Raw genomic sequence first — 22,721 nt, forward strand, 5'->3', positions numbered from 1 at the left:
TTGAAATGGAGGTCCAAGAGTCTGGAGGAAGAGTGGAGAGGCAGAGAACCAAGTTGCTTGAGGTCCAATGTGAACTTTTCACAGTCAGTCATGATTTGGGGAGCCATGTCATCTGCTGGTGTTGGTCCACTGTGTTTTATCAAGTCCAAAGTCAGCATAGTCATCTACCAGAAAAGTTTAGAGTACTTCATACTTCCCTCTGCTGACAAGCTGCCAAAAGTACCAATACCTGGTTTAATGACCATGGTACCACTGTGTTTGATTGGCCAGCAAACTTCCCTGACCTAAATCCCATAGAGAAACTATGGGGTATTGTCAAGAGGAAGATGAGAAACACCAGACCCAAAAATGCAGATGAGCTGAAGGTCACGATCAAAGCATCCTGGGCTTCCATAACACCTCAGCAGTGCCACAGGCTGATCGCCTCCATGCCACGCCGCATTGATGCAGTAATTCATGCAAAATGAGCCGTGACCAAGTATTGAGTGCATACATGGGCATACTTTTCAGTAGGCCAACATTTCTGTATTAAAAATCTTTTACTTTATTGGTCTTATGTAATATTCTAATTTTCTGAGATACTGAATTTTGAGTTTTCATTACCTGTAAGCCATAATCAGCAAAATGAAAAGAAACAAACGCTTGAAATATATCAGTCTGTGTGTAATGAATCTATATAATATATGAGTTTCACTTTTTTAATTGAATTATTTATTGAGATGGACCTGTATAAATAAATATATATACATATATATATACACACATATATATACTGTATATACACACACATATATATACTGTATATATATACTGTATATATACACACACATACTGTATATGGATTTATACAAATACAATATCATAAATTTGCTATAATGACAAACACCGCTTTGATAATTGTTTTGACTAACTGTGTGGCACGTTTATTAAATGCAACGGCCCATCAGTTCTGACAAAATACAGAGCCATTACGACAAATAAAAATAGATGAGACACCGACCTTTCCTTTTTTAGCAACACGGGGAGACGTAGAGTGAGAAAAAGAAAACAACGAGAGAGGATAAAGAGGTCATCGGAAATGTGACCGGTTCGCTCCTCTCCTCTTGATGTAATCGCCATTCTGACTACACGCACGACTCCCAAGCTAATTGTTGGAACTTGTTGGTTAAGTGACAAATAACTCCCGGTTGTCTTGGAGTTAAATACTTACACTTGGTACAGTTACTTCGTTTCCTTTTATTTTAACGCCAACACAAGGCATATGTCCCTCATCGAGTAGAGTGGTTCGAGCGGTGCGGCTCCGAATAGACAGAAGCGGCTCGCGCCTACAAGGAAGCGCGCGCTCCTGAGAGGGAGAAAGAGAGAGAGAGAGAGAGAGAGAGCGGGAAGAGCAAGTGAGCGAGCGACCTAGCGAGCGGGGTGACAGATGATCCGCGCAGAGCAGATACCAAAATAGGACTGCACTCCTCCAGCCCTCGCATGCTGCCGATTAAATGCTCTCCATCTGGCAGCCTCACCAACATTCAACATACCCGTGACGGCTTTATTATTGGAATAAGAAGCATGTCATATTGTGTGTCGCATCGTTTTTCAATCGAATTTTAAAGCATCCTCTTCAATGGCAGGTAGGAACACCGCTGGCTCTTTGCAACTGACCAAATGACATGCAAACGGTAAAACGGAGGGGCGACAGGCTTTGTTCGGCGTAAAAACCGACGTGGATATGTGAGGTAGAAGGGTTGACAGAAAGAAAACGTTTAAAAACCATGCAGTTCGTATTGCTGAAGGGAAACGATTGTGTGCAGGTGTAAAGAATGAACGCTTTATTGGGTTACTGTGTCAAGAATGCACGTAAACATAGAGGCACTCGCGCATATGGGGGTGGGGGGTTATTTATAAGTGGCATACCTCTATGAAATGGCCTTTCTGCTTGGCATCGAGCACTCCTGCTTTGTAAAGTTTTTATGTTATTTTATGTAACATAACTTTCTCAGAAACACTTAATCTAATTCAGCGTTGCCGGGGTCTGAAGTTTATCCTGGCAGCATTGGATTTAAATGGGAATATTTTAGCTATATTATCGCATGTTCTTACTTCATTTTGTCTCATGTAGAAAATTTTGAATATGTCACACAATAGTATAATTCAGTCACATGACTTTCATTTTTGTTAATTATAGAGATGGATACTTTTAATTTGAATATATTTTATTCTACATCAATTTAAAAAAAAGTCCTTATGTTTTGTCTTATGCAGATAAGCTGAATTTGACAAAGAATAGGCACAGTAGTATAAATCAGTCACATGACTTTCATTTTTGTTAATTATAGTGATGCGGACTTTTATTTGTAATATTTTTATTACACATTAATTAAAAAAAAATGTGTGTCACAACAGCAACTCAAGACAAAGTCAACAGTGGAAAATATCCCTCAAAAGCAAAATGATACATAAGTGGCATATTTACATGGCATATTTTTTGTGTACCATATTCTTTTCCATATTTTTCAGTGTTTTTGTTGGACTAATTGAAACTGTGTTTACTTTTTTGTTTATTTCCACAAATCATTTTAAAAATGGAGGCGCAGAGGTAATAATGAAAACTAGGGTTCACATCCTGGTTGCTCCCTGAGTGAAGTTTGCATGTTTTCCTCATGTTTGTGTGGGTTTGATCTTAGAGTCCACAGATATGCAAGTTAGGTTGATTGGCAGTGCTAAATTGGCACTAGTGTGTGTGTTCACCCTGAGATAAACTACTGCCACATCTGGGGATTGTTCTTGTCTTGCACCTGATGCTTACTGGGATAGGCTCCAGCTTCCCCTCACGACCCTGCTCCATTTTTGTGAACGAGTAATGGTAAAAGGTGAGCGTATTCTAATTGAAACTAAAATATGTTATCCAAACACTTAAGTACTGACTGTATTCATCCACATTACTGCCTAGGGAGTTAAGTTACATCATCCTGGCTAACGTTTACTAACTCAGAAATAGACAGACAGACAGACAGACAGATAGATAGATAGATAGATAGATAGATAGATAGATACTTTATTAATCCCAAAGGGAAATGCACATAATCCAGCATTCACTCTGTTACCAATCAGGGCAGCACAGTGGCGCAGTGGGTAGCGAGCGCTGCTGCCTCGCAGTTAGGAGACCCAGGTTCGCTGGCCGGGTCCTCCCTGCATGGAGTGTGCATGTTGTCTGCGTGGGTTTCCTCTTTTCACAGTCCAAACACATGCAGGTCAGGTGCATTGGTGATTCTAAATTGTCCCTAGCGTGTGCTTGGTGTGTGTGTGTGTGTGTGTGCGCCCTGCGGTGGGCCGGCGCCCTGCCTGGGGTTTGTTTCCTGCCTTATACTCTGTATTGGCTGGGATTGGCTCCAGCAGACCCCCTGACCCTGTACTTATGTATAGCGGGTTGGATAATGGATGGATGGATGGATGTTACCAATCACTCTAATGAATGATTCATTTTGACCCTAGAATGCAGGTGACTTCAATCAGGTAAACATTGGAATGAACCATCTTCTATTAGTATGTTGCATTTGCAGACAAAACAAGCTGGCCCTGACCTATTCAAATGTGAATGCCTTAAATCTGTGACACAAGTGTGCAGGTCTCACCATCTTTCTGCCACCTACAAGCGTCTCATTGGCAGCAGCAGCTCTCTTATTACCCAAGCCAGAAATTCTTATGGCTTTTGGTTTTTACTTTTATTTTTTCAATGATTTATAATTTTCTTCAGCATTTCACTATAATTGGCACTGTGTTTATAATTGTATGTGACAAATAAAATTTGTGTTGATTTGTTGGACCTTTCAAAGCTTCCTTTCACTTCTCACAAGTATGATCTGCTCTGTTTTGTCACTATAGCAGCTAAATTACTTCTTGTGTCTGTACCGAGGTTCTTTTGCTTGATAACTGGTGATATTCATTTTTTACTCTAATTCATTTGGAACTGTCTACCTCTTGGATTAACGAAGCATCCTTAGAATCCATTGAGAATTAGCTTTTTTTACATTTGATTTTGATAAGAGGGTTTGGAAGATGGATGGATGAATTTCAAAAGCTATCTATCTGTCTACAGCAGGAGTGTTGAATCTCAAGGGCCGCAGTGGCTGCTGGTTTTCATTCTAACCCTTTTCTTAATCAGTGACCAGTTTTCACTACTAATTAACTCCTTTTCCCTTTATTTTAATATCTCTGTTTTTAAGGATTCAGTCCTCTGAATTGATTCCTTTCTTCATTAAATGACAGCCAAACTGAGAAGACAGATGACCAGCTAAACTGGGGCTTCAAATTTCAAACAATTTCACTCCAACTAGTTTCTTAACGAGAAGCCAGTTCTTGCAGTTTCTTAAAGCCATTATTTAATTCCGTGGCTTGTTTGTGCTCTCATTCTGCCACAGCAGGTATTTCCAAAGCTGTTGATTTTCTGTTTTTTTTCTAAGAACACCAACAAAATGTTTTGGTGACCTGAGAGATCAGCCTTACTGAGACCTTCACCTATCTTTATTTTCAGATATTGTGTGATGGGCACTGGTGAGCTGGTCATGTGGCTGCTTGTTTTGTGTCTTAGTATTGTTCAGCTGCTAATTAAGGAAAAAAATAAAAACGAAGGCGCCTGAGTCAAGTTAACTAAAACTAAGGCACAAGAAGTTAATTAGCAGCAAAAACTGGTCACTAATTAAGACGATGGTTATAATGAAAACATGCAGCCACTGCGGCCCTCCAGGACCAGATTTTGACACCCATGGTTTACAGCAGGGGTCGCCAACTCTGGTTCTGGAGGACCACCGTGGCTGCAGGTTTTCATTCTAACCCTTTTCTTAATGAGTGACCTGTTTTTGCTGCTAATTAACTTCTTTTGAATTTATTTTAATTGACTTGTTCTTGAAGACTCGGACCTCTTAATTGTTTCTTTTTCCTTAATTAGCAGCCAAACAATAATGAGATACAAAATGAGCCAAAACAACTGGTGTCCATCACACAATATCTGAAAATAAAGGAAGGTGAAGGTCTCAGGAATGTCGATCTGCTCAGGTCCACAAAACATTTTAACAGAGCTCTTAGGAAAGAGAAAATGAACAATTTCAGAAATGTCTGCTATTGCACAATGAGAGCAGCAACAAGCCAAGGAATCAAAGAACGAGTTTAATTAATGACAAGAATCGGCGCCTGATTAAGCAACTGCTTGGAATTTGAGGCCCTGACTTAGCTGGTCTTCTGATGACTGCCATGCTTCACATTTCATTCCTCTTTGGGTGCCATTTAATAAAATAAATAATGCAATTCAGAGAAATGAAGAAATTCAGGAGAACAAATCTTAAAAGAGAAGTCAATTAAAATTAATTCACAAGAAGTTAATCAGCAGCAGAAACCGGGCACTCGTTAAAAAAAGGGTTAGAATGAAAACCTGTAGCCATGGTGGTCCTCCAGAACCAGAGCTGACGACCCCTGGTCTACAGTGTCTATATATACAGAGTATATATACCTGAACAAAAGAAAAACCTTTATTGAAATTGTGATATTAAATTTTTACAGATATTGAGGGATGAATTTAAGTCACTTTTTACTTCTACATTTATAACAGATGCTCAAAATGGTTACCATGAGCGTCCAGATAGTTCTGATTACGATGAACTTCTGCTTGAACAACGTAGGCCACAGTGTCCAGTGATGCTGATGCTCATGCTGTTTCAATTTCTTCTCGAAGCACAGCCAGTGTAGCTGGTTTCATTTGATTCAACTTCGGAAAAGTTCAAAGATAACAACTGTTAAAGTGTGTATACAGTTTTTGGCCCCATCTATCAGCACATGCTCCCATCCTTTCTCTCTCTGTATAGAAAATGCACAGGGTTGTTTGTCTGGCATGCAAAAACATGTGAACCACTTGGTCATGATCCTTGATATTGGTTTTAATCTTGAGATTAATAAAGTATCTATCTATCTATCTATCTATCTATCTATCTATCTATCTATCTATCTATCTATCTATCTATCTATCTGTCTAATCGAGAGCTCTGCTTATGACGTGATATGTGTAACACAACCCAAGAATTAGAGGTGTGTGCTTCCTTGCTGACATAATGAATACACACCCTGACAGACAGGCGAAGAACCGCGGCACAGGCACAGAGCATTACTGACCGAAAAAAGAATCAGTTTGGCGGTGAGTGATTTAGAGGTGCAGGTTTCCTCAGGAAACAGGAAAAGAACCGCAGCAACATCTCATGACAGTGAAGCACATTGCACAGGTCGACTGATCGTACAAGTCATACACTCCACACACAATGGATAGTTGTACACACCATTAGGGCATGACAAAGGTGGTGGTGACCTGGGTTGCTATGTTTCATGAGAAGCATTTGAACCATCTTAATTTGAGGATCAGAGGTCCAAGTGTTTCCTAGTTATACTAAAAGATCTTTCTTCTTTCCATGTCATCCAGTTTAGTATTACCAAACAGAAAAAGTTACTCCCTCGTTATTGTTTTGATATCAGGGTTAATGCTACCTCTTGATCCAGTGTTTATGATTCCAATTCTATCCTCAGTCTTTGCATGGACCCAGGGTGTAAAACGCAGATCCTGGAGGGTCTCAAAGGCTGCAAGTTTTCATTCCAGCCATTTTATTAATTACTATGCAATTATTATAATGAAACATACTTCTTTTCCCTTAATTTTAATTGGCTTGCTTTTTAAGGCTCAAAACCCCATAAATCTTTTGCTCCTTAATCAGCAATCAAATAATAATGATACGCAAAGCGAGTGAACACAACAAACTAACCTGATCTGATTTGTATCTATGTTCCCATCAGGTGAAAGTCTGAGGAATGTCAATCTGGTTTGATCCACAAAACATCTGGATAGTGCCCTCCGAAAAAAGAATATCAACAATTTTGAAAATGTGTGGTGTAGCAGAATATGAGCACCAAAGCCATGGAGTGAAATAATTTGTTTCACTAACAACAAGAATTCGTTATTGGTTTCTAATTAAGATTTTGGTTGGATTTTGAGGTCCCTGCCTTACTGGCTATATGTTGGCTTGCTTTTCATCTTAGGTTGTTCGGCTAATAATTAATAAAAAAAGAAACAAGAAGTCTGAGTCTTAACAAGCAAATTAAATAAATTAACCAAAAGAAGTCTGTTCAAAAAAGACAAAAGGTTCGGTATAAAAGCTGTTTATATAAATTTTTAACTAGAGTGACCCACAATGATCTAGTTACAAAAAGAATCAAGGACAGAGTAACTTACATAAGCAATATCTGACTACGACCATTAACAGTGCGACTAGCACATCCCACCACTGCCTGTCTGCTGCAGTGATTTAACTTCTTACTGTCAGTGTCAATCACTATGATCCTCCAATCTTTGGACGTTTGTCCAAATTAAGTCACATGGATATAGCTGAAATGTCATGAAGTGTCATTAGATTGATGAAGGAGGCCCGAGAGTGGAAGAAGGCAAAATACTAGGAGCTTGTTGAGGGCTGTCGGTGGATGAGGTTGGAGAGCAAAGTGCTTGGCTGTAGATGTGGGCTGCAGGGGGTTCGCAGGCCAATCCTTGTGGAAGGCCTGCAGAACACTTGGCATCATCATCAGAGCAAGCAGGACAACAACCATCAGGAATAACATGGAGGCTGCAGAGAAAGCCTCCCGATGGCTCTGGCTTAAGAGATGACAACCGTGAGGCTGTAGTAAACCACTTGGACACAGGCTAAGGTCTGATCAACCTCAGTTGGGTCTCCTGGAAGAGGGTGTATGATAGTTCGAAAGACGCGAAACACCCGGTGACACCAGGTTGTATCACTGATGATGTGACCAAGCACATATATCAAATGATGTATCATGTAACAAACAAGAGACTTAGCCATGTTCCTTCTACACTAACTACTGGTCTGGTGATGTCCTCTCTTTCTTAAACCATTAACAGCTGCTTATTTTGAAAAGTTAAATCAACATTAAAACATTAAAAGCCAAGATGAGTAAGATATTTTTTTCTAAAATTAGAGTGTGTGTGTCTTTTTGTGAATGTTAGAGTATACATGCCTCCAGCAAAGTACAGAGGCACATGAGTTCAATAGACTTTGCATTATGTAACCAATACAAATAACATAACTAACACTAAATCTTGCTGTCTTGCAGTTATATCAGTTAAGGAACAGGATTTCTACACTTACAACTTTTCTGATGTGGGCCACCCAGCTGAATTTCTGGATTCCTTCAAAGAATTTTATGTCAAAGGTTTATTCACAGACATCAGTCTGCAATGTTCGTCAGGAGAAATATTTCACTGTCACAAAGCTGCTTTGTCTGCATGCAGCACATACTTCAAGGTGATGTTTACTGCTGACATGAAGGAACGATCTAACAATGTGATTAAGCTTTCTAGTATTGACAGTGAAATACTGACTGCTCTTGTAAATTATGTGTATTCATCTCAAGTGGCCATCACTGTGAAAAATGTCCAGAGCCTCCTAGAGGCAGCTGATCTTCTTCAGTTTTTGACTGTGAAGAATGCCTGTGAAGAATTTCTAGTTAGGCACCTTGATGTGGACAACTGTCTCGGGATGCATTCTTTTGCTGAGTTTCACATCTGTCCAATATTAGAAAAAGAAGCCAGAAGAATGATATTGTGCAGATTTGAGGAGGTGTCAAGGCAAGATGAATTTCTCGAAATTGATTCAGAGAAGTTAGTTTTTATTATGTCCAGAGAAAACTATATCATCTGCAAACAGGAGATTCTTCTGGAGTCCATTGTGAAGTGGATCTCCCATGATGTGACAGCACGGTTGAATCACTTGCAGACTCTTCTTCACTGCATTGAACTTGAAATGGATGAAATGTATTTGAGGACCACATTTGAAGTTCAGAAAAGACATCTGAGTGGCAAAAACATCGACTCCTTTATCTGCAGGGGTTTAAAAAACAAGTTGCAGAAGGACACATTAAGTACAAGAAAGATTACTTCTACCATGCACATTATTGGAGGTTACTATTGGCACCCATTATCCGAGGTACATATTTGGGATCCTGTGACTAATATTTGGGTCCAAGGAAGGGATATGCCTGATCATACCCGGGAGAGCTACAGTGTTTCCCTTTTGGGGCCAAATATTTTTGTGACTGGTGGTTACAGGACAGACAACATTGAAGCACTTGACACAGTATGGATCTATAATGTGGACACAGATGAGTGGATAGAAGGATGTCCTATGATAAATGCTCGATACTATCACTGCTCAGTCACTCTGCATGGGTGTGTGTTTGCCATTGGTGGATATAGAGGAGGTGCTCCTGCAAAAGAAGTAGAAGTTTATGACCCATTGTTGAAGAAATGGAGCTCCTTGGCAAATATGGTACAAGGTAATTAATGTTATTATATACTCCTTGCAAAGTAGTGCTGTCATAGATAGATATATAAAGTCAGGTAGTTATGTTGTAACCACCGTCATTCCTTCTGTTATCAGAAACATCTCAAGAACCTGAAGTTTTGAATACAGTCTATTAAATACAAGTTCACGTTTAGTTCATTATCCTGGCTTTCAGCCTAACAGCTAAGCAGAGATCCTATTCATTATGTTAGGTGATGAATTACGAACATTCAGCATAGGAAACAAAGGACCAATGTGAAAGAAGCTCCTAACTTAGAAATGTTCATCTTTATTACAGTAGCAGGTATGGTAACTCCATAGAGTATGCTTTTTCTTGGTGTCACAAATGGCAGTGATCAGACATACACATTGATGTTTCTCTTTATAATACTATTAATCTCCTCTTCACTCTGCTGGTCCTGCCACCAAACCCATTCCACCAGCTATTCATGTAATGATGCACAAGTCCATGCATCTAATCACTACCAGTGTGGCGTAGTGGTTAAGGATTTCGACTTCCAACCCCAAGGCTGTGGGTTCAAATCCTACTACTGACACTGTGTGACCAAGAGCAAGTCACTTAACCTGCATGTGCTCCAATCGGAAAAAACCAAACGAAATTCAACCAATTGTATCATAAATGTGTAAGTCGCCTTGGATAAAGATGTCAGGCAAATGTAAATAAAACATATGTTAAACCGCAGTGCATTTAGATAATACCAGTACTGATACAAATGAGTGAGTAAACTTCAGCATTTGAGGTCAAATACTTTCTTTTTAAAATGCAAAGCTTAACGTAAGCGTTTTTAGCAAATGTATTTCTGAACATTTGTAAAAAACAATTAAAGAAGTGTCTTTTCAAGTTTTGAAAGCATTTACTGTGACATTGTATGTTATCCACCTGCAGAAATCACTAATAATAATCTTGGTGGTGTTTAAATGCAATGGAACATTTATTACATTCAAGAGCAGATTTAGATCTTTTTTTTTTCTCAGGAGTAAACTATATATAATTGTGCATGTATTGTGCTTTGTGTTTTACTGTAAGTATTGCAAAGCATTATAGGGAATAAATACAACTGTTTAGGGATGTAAATCAGATTATCAATATCTCAAATTTTCTAGTGGAACACAACCAGAAACAAGCATCACTACTAGATAGTTGCAAGCAACCTGAGAAAATATGAACACATGATTATCACTACTGTACAGGTAACAAGATTTCAAGATCCATCCATTGTTTTAATAAACGTTTTAGTTCACTTTTACGACAATAGAGTGCTTGAACCTATCCTAGCAGTATGCAACGCCAGAAATAACCTTGAACACCATGCCATTCTATCTCAGCACACACTCACACATACCCATGTTCATTAATATCAGGCCAATTTAGAGCAGCCCGTACATGTAACAGAAATGAGGAAGACCATTGATCCCCAAAAATACTTCTTGTGAAAAGTATACATATTAATAACATGTTAATTTTAGGAGGGGATGGGACAAGAACTCTAAAAAGGTAAGAGAAGGTACAACAACGCTGACATGTGTAAGATTGCACTACTATCTTTCTGCAGAAATTGGATGCTATATTTCATATAATGTATTACTTATATAAGATATTTACTATGTTTTTGTCAAATATTTCAGATTTTTCTAAAACAAAATCTCTATTATAAAAAAAAATCTTGGAAGGTTGGAAGGAGACACATGATTTTCTCAGAGATTTTCTCTCTTTGTGCCAAGAGATTTAACCACGCCCGGGGCTGGAAATAAAACAAAGAGTAGATGACAAAGTAGAAAGTTGTAAAAGAATTCAAAAACAGCAGAGCAGGTTAGAGATAATGGAAGTGCGAAAATTTGAAAGTCCCATAAAAAGGATAGTAAAGATCGTGTTGGCTCAAACAAACAGAAATTATTACTCGGTGAAATAACGGAACAGTGAAAAGAGATCGAATATATTGTTCGGATTTAAACTTTAATTCAGAGACTTAGTAGTGCTTCTTCCCAATGAAGTGGCCTATCCGCGAGAATTAAAAGATTTTTTGTTTGGTAAAAGTGAAATCCTGCAAGAGAAATCATTTCTCATTTGTATGAATGCTATTGTCAGACATTTCCTCACGGGCAGTTATATGTTGCATTGTCACAATGTAATTCCAAACACGGAAACAAAATTCAATGCGATATTAATGAAAAGGTAAAAGCAAAAAGAGATAGAATATATGGACATAGGTGTCATGACAGAAGTGCGCCATGCGAGATGCAGATCACGTGGCACAGCAACAGCAGCAAGCCAGCAGCTGATCGAGCAAAGAGGAGGTTAAAAAAAAAAAAATTGTTTCCCATTGTATCACCGTTTAAGAGGGGGTTTTGGAGGAGCGACCGTGTCTCCTTGGGGTGTGTACAGCCCCCCTCTTCATAAAGCATGAACGCGGTGTGTAGCACAGACCCTTGGCTTTGGGGATGGAGAGTGAAGCGATCTTATAAAACTAAGATGTTATTAAAACTTACCACAAGCTAAGACTACTTCAACAAACAGAAAATATTAGTATTACAAAAAGCTAAATTAGGTTTATCACTTTGCAAGTTGGCAGATATTTGTAACCTGTCTTGAAGTGTGCTGTTTGCATTACCTTTTGTAAATACCCTTAAAGCATATACTGAAGGTGAGGAAGGGCAGCCTCAGGTCCTTCACACCCCTTCATCTTGTCAGATGACAGGCAGTTAGTGACCGCTATGCTGGTGGCTGTGGGCAGGTGTAGTCCAGAAGCAGGAGTCACCGCCTGCCTATGATTGAGTTCAATTTTCACAATACGTTATCTTTTACATATGGCAACATGTATGTATACCTGACATCTTTTGAAGCAGTTAGCACAAAGTCTATGATTTAAATGCAGCAATCCTTGACTATATCCTATATAGCACATCAGGCAAAAGAAAAGAAAAACGACAAATTAATATCTTGCTTGCTACGTCTTATATACTGTAAATTCAACAATGTAAGGATTTAATAAGAAACATCCATCATTAAGGAGTGTAACTGCAAATCATGTTTAGTCAGATAACATGGAGCTAACAAAAAGACGACAGAGAACAGTGAAAATAAGACAGGCAGGGCTTGCGTTTCAGAAGTCCTAGCAATAACTATTAATTGCTATGTCTAAAGATAAATGCTTCAGATGACTTGAGGGAGAAACTTTTCAATAATAAAATAAAAAGGACATTGAATAATAACATACTCATCTATCTACTGATTTTTGTTTTTAATTTGCTTAGTTTGAAAACTCTATCTCTATGTGACCACAGCAACAGCTGGAAGGAAAGGTCAAAGTCTGAAATCACCCTCACACAGTCTAGCAATTTAGAGACACCCATCAACTTAGCAACACTGGAATTATAGATGAAAACCGTAGCATCCGCAGACCACTCGGGTAAAAAAACATCTTTACAAAGGGAGCATTTAAACTCTGAGATAGCACCATGAAGCAGTAGTGCTGCTTGTCATATCATATCCAAAAAACACAAGTGCAATGCACTTAAAAAGTGTTTCCAGAAAACAAGTTATATTTAAATGGATATTTATAACGCATATAATAATTACATATTACTATCAATCTTCTTATATAGTATGCTACCGTGGCTGACCGTTTGTCTGTCCAGGATTTTAAATCACCTGTAGCTTACAAATTGTTTGACCTATTGACCTGAAATTTGGTACACATATACTATGTGACTTCTACTATCCACTTTTGGGATGATAATTGACCTCCAAGGTCAAAGGTCAACCCAGGATGGTCAAGGTCAAAAATCAAATAACCTGTAGCCTCAAATTTGGTACACATATACTACGCTGAAACTCTGCACTACAGTTTTATATTAAAACCGAATAGTTTTTGAATTATTACTCTTTTTATTTTTATTTTAATGTAAAATCAACTCTCGGCAGCGGGCGAAGACGGAAAAAAACGGAATCCGGCGATGACAAAGAGACGCTGATCGTGTAAGAATAGCTAGAATGCTCACAGTCAGGTGTACTGGCTACTATATATTACATGTGTATTATATTATATATTACATATACTTTCAATATAATTTCATGGATATTTATAACACATATAGTAAATGCAAATGATTTGTACCTAATCAAACAAAATTTATTTGTTTGCATAATTAACCACTCTAAATGGTCCTAGTACTGTATATAGCTCATTTGTTCTTTTTTTATTTGTCCAGTTGTGAAATGGAAACTTCTTAACACTGTAAAATATTTTAAATGTACTCTACTTTAGATAATTAACATTAAGTTCAAACTGTATTATTTTCTCTTACTATTTAGGTGTTGGAAATGCCACTGCCTGTGTGTTGCGGGATGTCATTTATGTTACAGGCGGCCACTATGGTTATCGGGGAAGCTGTACCTATGACAAAATTCAAAGCTACAGATTAGATTTTAATGAATGGAGTGTAGTAACTGTGAGTCCACATCCAGGTAGGTGTGATTTTTTTTTTATTGTTTTATTTCAAGATTGTTTATTCCATTCTTAGTATTCTAATATTATTTTGTAATTTTAAATACAGTATTTTACTGTATTTACTGCGTTTAGAGGAAAAGCAGCTGTTTTCAGCCTTTCCAGTATGGCTTCTAAATGTACATTAATTTATAATAATCACAGGTGATCACAGTGGCCAAAGAGCTGATTACAAATAAGAAAAAACTAGCCACATTACTTGTCGAAGACAATATATTTAAAAGACTTTTTCTATGCGTTGCCCTACGTGCACCTTCAGTGCCTTTCCTTGATATTCTCGTGTTTCTGAACGTTTCTTGACCAATGCTCCCACTCTCGAGCATGTAAAGTAAAGCCTACTTCTTAGACTCTGTCATTTCGAGGTGCCTTGCAAACCTCCATTTCCGCTTTTATAATTCTTTGAAGTCGCCTCTCAGTTTGCCTCCTAAGCCTTCACCCCTCCTTGTGTGCCTTACATTCACAATCCCTCTTTCTATCACTTCACCAATGTCAGACTGACTAGTCACACCAAAGCCAAACTGTTGAAATCTAAATAATCAACGTAGACCTCAGCGTTAACATTTGCAGGGCACCTTGAAATGCATATGCCTCAGTTTTATGCCATTTGGTATAGGATTGGTAAAAGCAGCGTAAATGTTTGTGTTATTACATGCATTGGAAGGACAGAGACATAGCAGCTGGATGGACATACAGACAGACACACAGACACATATCATTGTATTAAGGTGGATACCTGACCAGAGAGTTCTTATATCCAGGTACAGTACTGGAAAACTTAGAATGGAAACATTTGACTTCCTCTCTGTTGTGTGAGCCAGATACATCACTAGAGTATGTTTAGTACCCTCATTTAGAGGTCTTGTTGAGTCAAAGTCTTTTTATGAATCCCTCAAGCAGGAGTGCTGTTTTGGCATATGCTAACTGTTATACAGTAACCCAAAAAGCAACAAATTAGCAAGGCTTGCTTCCTTGTTGTATACACTCATTTATCTCAGATGTTTTTTTCTGTGTACACGTTAATTACTGGTTACAGCATTCTTAGATCGTAAGACTCCAGTGTTTCTTAATTATAACCCAGCTATCGTGAAAGTCAGTGTTTGAGTAACTCTCTGGCTTCTGAGCTAGTGATTAGTCTTTATGGTTTTAGCAACGTAGCAGACTAACTTAAAAAAATAAAGAAGTGCCACATTGATAGTTATATGAGAAAATCAAGTTAAAATATACATTTTTCTTGTATATTCTATAGACATAATCTTTGGCTACATTTCAAGCTCATTTTAAATATGCATCAGAAATATGCGTAAGTTGAAAAAGAGCGAGTAGAGTAAATCTGAATACTTACTGTTTCAAGACAAGCTTGTTGACAATCAAATCAAAATGAATGAAAACAAATCTAAAGCTACATTATGGGGATTAAAATGAAATATATAAGTGCAACAACATGAAAACACCATGAAATACGTGCACAAAAACATATATTGCCCCCTGGCAAGGTGTAGAGGCATTAGTAGGTTATCAAAAGGAAAATAAAATTCTAGAAGAAACCTCAAGGAAAGAGGGGGAGAGAGATAGAGAGAAAATCACCTTCAAGATCTTTATAATGCTTGTGAGGAGTAGCAAAGGCTACTAGGGGTAGACAGGACAAAAGGCAGATGATCCAGTACAAGAGTGCACAAGTAAGAGATCATTGCAGCCTCTGTAGAAATGTGTACCATTCCCTTAAGATGCTAAAGAGAGAAAGAAAAAGGCTTAGGAGATGATATGGCATCTGACATCGCACTCTTCTTGTGGTATGAGTGAGGCCATATAGGAAAGGCGTTTTTTGTGACAACTTTTACTGGTTACTGGAGAGCATTCAGTTCTAGATTGGGCCTGGTGGGGTGGGCTGAGGCTGTGCTGTCCCTGCATCAGATCAAGGCCTGTTGTACATTTTTATGATTTGTTTGGATTCCTTGACATTATTGTGAGTACAGAAGGCTTCACAGAAGTGCCAGTCTTTTGCAGCATCCCTTATTCAGACAGACAACCGAATTCTCATTCACATAGTACCAATTTAGAATAATCAGGTCAGGTTGGGGAGCATGCACTGGTACAGCGTGTTGCCGCACCCACAACACAACGGAACAGCTCAGGATCCTGGTTGGCAACCCCCCAGGCACACACGCGGTCCAATCCTACCCTCCAGAAATGACCCTCTATCTGCCTCAGCCAAGTGTTACGTGGGTGTCCCCTTGGCCTGGTCCAGCCTCTCGGGTTCTAAGCAATGAAGATCCTGTGATCACCCTCAGTGAATCAAACCACATGGCTGTAGTGCCATAACTGACGCTCCCTCACAATGCAGGTAATGTGCCTCATTCGGGACTCCATGAGCAACTGCTCATTCGACAGAAACTCAAACCAGCGGTGCCCAAGGATTCTCTGAAGAGACACAGTACTGAAGGAGTCCAGTCTTCATCTCAGGTCACTGGATAACGTCCATGTCTTGCAACCATATAGCAAGACAGCTAGAGACCTTGCATACAACAACTGTTGTTTGGGTGATTCACCAGTTGATGCTTTACTGTGGGAGAGTGGCAAAGAAAATAAATACATGGCATCTCAACTAGGGTTTGCCAGAAGGCACACAGAACATTCTGAAGTCAACTAGAAGAAGCTTCTAAGATCTGAGAAGACCAAAATTGAGCTCTTTGGCCATCAGACTAAACACCATGCTTGGTGTTAGCCAAACATTGCACATTGCAGCCATATCACACACACTTCAGGACAGGTCATCTTCCTGAAGCTAAACTTATTTAGGCTTGGCCAGTACTTGGATGGGAGACCAACCAGGAAAATGCTTGGGTTGTTGCTGGAAGAAGTGTTGGTGAGGCCAGCAGGGGGCCATGTGTTCTGTATGTGGATTCCTATGCCCCAGTGCAGTGACGGGGACACTGTGCTGTACAAATGGCTCCATCTTTAGGATGAGACCTCCTGTAAAACTGAGGTCCTGACTCACTGTGGTCATGAAACATCCCTGGGCATCCTTCATAACGACTATGGTTTATCCCGATGTCCACCATGGCCTAGTCATTCTGTCCCCCTAATCATTCCCTATCTATAACTGGCTATATTTCTCTCACCACTACACCACCTAACAGCTAATGTGTAGTGAGTGTACAGGCTTAAAAAACGATGCATCCAGATTACTAGTGGTTGAAATGTCTCCCCACTCACTAAAGAGCTTTGAGTGGTGAGAAAAGTGCTGTATAAATGTAAAGAACTGCTATTATTATTAGCAGCAACATATCGTCCCTACCTGTGAAGCATGGTGTTGGCAGCATCATGCTGTGTAGACGTTTCTCTTCAGCAGGCTCTGAAAAACTTGTGAGGGTAGGAAGGGGGAGTGAATGCAGAAAAATACAGGGTCATCCTGGAGGAAAATCTGATGCACTCTGTAAGAAACCTGCACCCTGGGAATTTTGTTTTCCAACAAGACAAGACACAGGAAATGCTTCAAAACAATAACAGTAATGTCCTGGAGTGGCTGAGTCCAGATCTCAGTCCAGTTGAGAACTGGATTTGGAAAAAGGCCGTTCACTCACGATCACCATGACATCTGACAGTGCTTGAGCAGTGTTGCAAAGAAGAATAAGGAAAAAGTGCAGTGTGTGCAAAGCTAATTGAGTGAGGCCTGTACACATAACTCAAGGCTGGAACTGCTGCCAAATGTGCATCTACTAAATTCTGATAGGTTGTATACTTAACACGATTGAATATTTTGTGATTTATATTTGTAATTAATGTTGACCACTTTGCAGAGATCTGTTTTCACTTTGATATTAAAGAGTCTTTTTCTGTTCTTTTTTTGTTGATCCATGTCAGCATAGCCAAATTAAATGCACTGTGATTCAACATTGTATAACAATAAAATGCTTTTTATAGACATTGTATTTCCATAGCATGTCACTGTTCCTTATCGAAAGGCTGTAAGGCTGCTTAGTTTGAAAATATACGCCCCCAGTATTAGAAAAAAAATACTTAAATTGCTGTGTAACAGTAAAATGTGAAAATTTCTAATGGAGAAATACTTTTATAGGAGCTGTATTTGTCCATTATTAGGAACACTGAATTTCGCTGCAGTTTTGCTTATGAGAATTTCATGAGAAAGGGGATCTCAAAATGTATTTTCCTATTGAGACTAATTTTAACTATAGCTGTTTATGGAACACTGGATAATTTTGTAACTTCTTGCTCTGGGTGGTTAACATGAACTTGCTGAGAAGCGTTTGACTTTGCTTATTTATAGTCCCCTTAGATTTTTAAAGACATTTGGTTTCATTTCTGAAATTCTTGTCAGATATCACAATTTTAGTAAATATAGTATGAATGTGTATCTAGTTTCAGATAGATAGATAGATAGAGAGATAGATACTTTATTAATCCCAAGGGGAAATTCACATAATCCAGCAGCAGTATACTGATACAAAGAAACAATATTAAATTAAATAGTAATAAAAATGAAAAGAATTAAAATAAAATTAATGTTCGCATTTACTCCCCCGGGTGGAATTGAAGAGTCGCATAGTGTGGGGGAGGAACGATCTCCTCAGTCTGTCAGTGGAGCAGGACGGTGACAAAAGTCTGTCACTGAAGCTACTCCTCTGTCTGGAGATGATCCTGTTAAGTGGATGCAATGGATTCTTCATGATTGACAGGAGTTTGCTTAGTGCCCGTCGCTCTGCAACAGATGTTAAACTGTCCAACTTTAATCCTATAATGGAGCCTGCCTTCTTAACAAGTTTGTCCAGGCGTGAGACGTCTTTCATCTTTATGCTGCCACCCCAGCACACCACCGCGTAGAAGAGGGCACTCGCCACAACCGTCTGGTAGAACATCTGCAGCATCTTACTTTCAGTGTTTAAACACACACCAGCTTTTTTTTGATATTTTCTTTATACTCTGTACTGTATCAAATTTTTAAAAGATTGGGTTTATTCTCATAAAATGTGAAATCACATGTTGTTATCATCATCATCATCATCTTATCTATTTGCTTAACTGTTTGCCTGAACTTGACTGCAAGTGGTCAGTCAGATTTCTTTGAAATTTGGCGCACTTATTCTTCAGTGAAATATTTTTGAGAAAGTTCAATTTTCATTGAGATGCCGCAAAAACATCCTTCCATACAAATTGTTTTTAAATTTGAAAAACATTGGCGAAGTTTCTGAAATTGTCAATCTTGAAACAAATAAACATTCTGTGTGACCTCTTTTACTGGTTAATTTCCTTTTTGAAATCTTACCTTGAAAGAGGTTATTTAAACTTGAATATTTTTGTCTTTTATATACGCCTGATAGCCACTCATGATGGCAAAACAAATGCCCAATACAGTCGTGCATGTATGTGGGGAAAAATCTTTGCATCAGCTGTTTGCATTTACCTTCACAACATCAAGTCACTTCTCCTTCTGCTGAAGTTGGGCCAGGTTAATGATCCTAATAAGTGTAAAAGTAAAAATTGCAAACAAGAAAAGCAAAAATTCACTCACTTAATTTAGAAATGGAGGAAAGGTGTTCCTTAAGCTAAGCCGTATAAGCCAATATGCATACAGTGAATAACACACACTCAGTTTTTATGGTGCACTGAAAATGCTTTTTAAAACATGTATTTTATATCCTTTACTAATACATGTAACTCCATCTATTATCACTGTTGTTTTTTGCCCATTGTAACAAAAAATTGAAATAACCAAAATATGATATTCTCTGTCTTTGATGAAATAAGTAAACAACAATTAAAAATGTTCCAGCTTTCAAACTAACTGTGATGGGTGGTCCTTGGAGCAGGCAGGCTCCAATTGGGAGCAGTTGGGTGTGTGAACACGTTTCACTCCGGGGACGGTTGGGGTGCCTGGCTGATTGTGAGTGTCAGTCAGGTGCCTCATTATTGCCTTGGAGGGAGTAGTGCGTTTGCACCTGCACCCCCATTAGAGAGGCCTGGTATAAGAGGAGCCTGCACAGGTCAAAGGGGTCAGGGGAGAACAAAGAGACAGAAAGAAAAGAGAGTGCAGGTTAATGGACAGAGTAGAAGGGCAGGAGTGAGCGAGAGCCGGTGCAAGATGGGAGGAAGGAGGCGAACGGGAATGTGAGCCCCAGGAGAAGAGCACGTGGCCATGAGGTAAGGGTGGTCCTGTCTCTTGGGGGTCCACGCACAAGATACAAAGAACATAGTGAAAATAATCAGACACAGAGAAAGTAAATAATAAATAATCAGAATGAAATAAACAGAAAATACTATACATAAATAGAGAAATAATGAACAATATTAAAAAAGAAACAAAAAAGGCAGTAAAAAGAACCCAGGTAAAACATAACACTACCTTGTGTCCAATAAGGCTTATGTTCAGCTTTATTAAATGTAGTAACTCTTAACTTCTTTCTCGTGATTTTTTTAAGGGTGATGATTTGATAACATATGTGTCACAAAAACCTTGTCCAAGGCGTACAGAACATTTAGTTTTGACAAATGGGCTACATTTGCAGTTGAAGATGACAGAAACCTTAGTCTACTCCCTACCATTGTATATGTGCTCTAGGGACCTCCACAGTGTTTTTAAGTTCTGCCTTGACAAATCTCCCACAGGAAAAGAACAGCTAAGCTCCCTCAAGACTGCTCAGATTTCTGGTATCACATCTATATAAAAGCAAGTTGGCCTATAATTTTTACAGGTTGTTTCATCTGAATTAAAACAATGTGTTTTGTACTCTATGAAAAGAATTTCCAAGTATTGTATTGTATTCCATGTTGAAAAATATATCATTTGAAGAAGAAAATTAAACTGGGAGTACTGGTGATTTTAAACTTGTACAGTAGTTGTTGTTGTTGTTGCTTAAAATATTCTTCACCTTGTCACTTGCTTTTCAGAGTATGGTCTCTGCTCTGTGGCTTTAAACAACAAACTCTACTTGGTTGGTGGACAGACAACTGTCACAGACTGCTATGACCCAGAGAAGGATGAATGGAGGCAGAAAGCTCCAATGAGGGAGAGAAGAATGGAATGTGGAGCAGTTGTCATAAACGGTTTCATCTATGTCACAGGAGGATACTCCTACTCAAAAGGAACCTATCTCCAAAGCATTGAGAAGTACGACCCACAACAAGATCAGTGGGAAATAGTGGGCAATCTGCCCAGTGCCATGAGGTCACATGGATGTGTTTGTGTTTACAATGTATAGATAGATGCATGCTGCCACCCGCTCCCCTACAGCCCACTACTGACACATCGGTTTTAAGGTACTGTAATTTAAGCAAGAAGAATTCACTGCTCCACGGGGAAATATGTTTACACATTATAACTCAGATATACAGTACATATATATTGTGGTCAAACAGTAGAAAAACTCAGGTTCAAAAGAAATGTTGGAAGGCCAACTGGGTTGTTAATTCTTTTAACAAAAATAAACGCACAATGGTGCTGCTAAACTCAAACACAGGCTGTAGCCTTCTCTTTAACTCAGTACTGCTGGTCTTGTCTCTGTGGAGAGCTCCGTCATTTGATCTGGCTCATCTTAAAGTGAGACTCCTTCTTCCAGGGGCGTCTCTTCGATACTGTGACGGTAGAAACAGGTGACAAAGATAAGCCTGGAAAGAAACCCTCCGATGGACATGTGTGACAATCAATAAATATACAGTATATATATTTATATTGTAACCTGTAGGGAGTGCCAGTGAGCCCCCAAACCCTCCAACACACTATCACAAACCAAAACACGTATGGGTTCAGATAATTAATTTTTCACAAATACCTCTAAAGGTGATATACAAATACCACATAAGCACAATTCAACATATTTTCTCTATATTTTTCCTATCTTCCTCTCCTTTAACTCGTCCAGTCAAGCTTCGTCCACATCCACCTACCTCTGGCTCGGCTGGATGAGGTCAGGTAGCTGTTTTATGCCAGACCTGGGAGCACTTCTGGTGTGACCCTACTACAGGTAGGAGGTACTTCTGTGTCAGATGGAGGTTCCTTGAAGTGGGGATGATTAATCTCTGCAGCTCCACCTGGTGGCACCCATGGAAAACCTCAGGGCTGCACTATTGATTTGCAATACCCAGCCTGCCCCGTGGGTATCCATGCAGGCACTATAGTCCTAGAGGACTGTCACCTATTTTGTCAGGCAAGTCTGTACAACTGGTCTCCAACTGTCCTTCCATTAAACTGGCCTCCTGGCCGAGGAAGTGTCCTTGAACCATCCTGGCCGAAATGCCAGCTCACGCCTGGTGACCATCATATACAGTATATATATATATATATATATATATATATATATATATATATATATATATATATATATATATAAATATTGACAGAGAGAGAGAGATTATACTGTGTGTGTCCCCAAAGGCAAATTAAAATTTAAAAAGATCTCAAAAAAAAATTTGGAAGTGAGCTTCAGTAGACTTTGTCCCCTAGGAACCAAGTTACCCGAACTATTCTATAACATTTCAGTAATTATTTACCGCTCTGATACTGATCTGATCGTAAAATAGGTCATTATGATAGGAATTGACGAGAAGAATTCATAATTAATTGCAGAATGATGGTATTTGAGGTTTCCTCTGGAGTGCCTCTTTCTCTTACATGATTTGGCTCAAAAACTAATCAGCACATTGTCATCTCATAACAGGTTTATGTTTCGAGTTTGGTATTTTTCCATCCAGCCGTTTTCGCTCTAAACTGTCCTCAAGAAACTCCGACACACACACATAGACAGACACACAACCATTATCGAGCTATCTATATTTTCGGTATCAGGGGACCCTAAAATGTCGAGAT

At 38.9% G+C, this 22,721-nt stretch overlaps 1 protein-coding gene across 1 annotated transcript; it reads left to right on the plus strand.

Annotated features, from left to right (window-relative positions):
• The first annotated feature begins 1,412 nt into the window (after nt 1-1,412).
• Nucleotides 1,413-22,165, plus strand: klhl23 (kelch-like family member 23). The gene is made up of 4 exons (XM_039757586.1): nt 1,413-1,625; nt 8,149-9,369; nt 13,711-13,863; nt 20,807-22,165. Exons 1-4 carry the CDS (start codon nt 1,619-1,621, stop codon nt 21,115-21,117), a joined length of 1,692 nt encoding a protein of 563 aa, XP_039613520.1. The 5' UTR covers nt 1,413-1,618; the 3' UTR covers nt 21,118-22,165.
• Nucleotides 22,166-22,721: the final 556 nt, after the last annotated feature.

This window comes from Polypterus senegalus, chromosome 6 (genome assembly GCF_016835505.1).
Source record: "Polypterus senegalus isolate Bchr_013 chromosome 6, ASM1683550v1, whole genome shotgun sequence".
NCBI lineage: Eukaryota > Metazoa > Chordata > Cladistia > Polypteriformes > Polypteridae > Polypterus > Polypterus senegalus.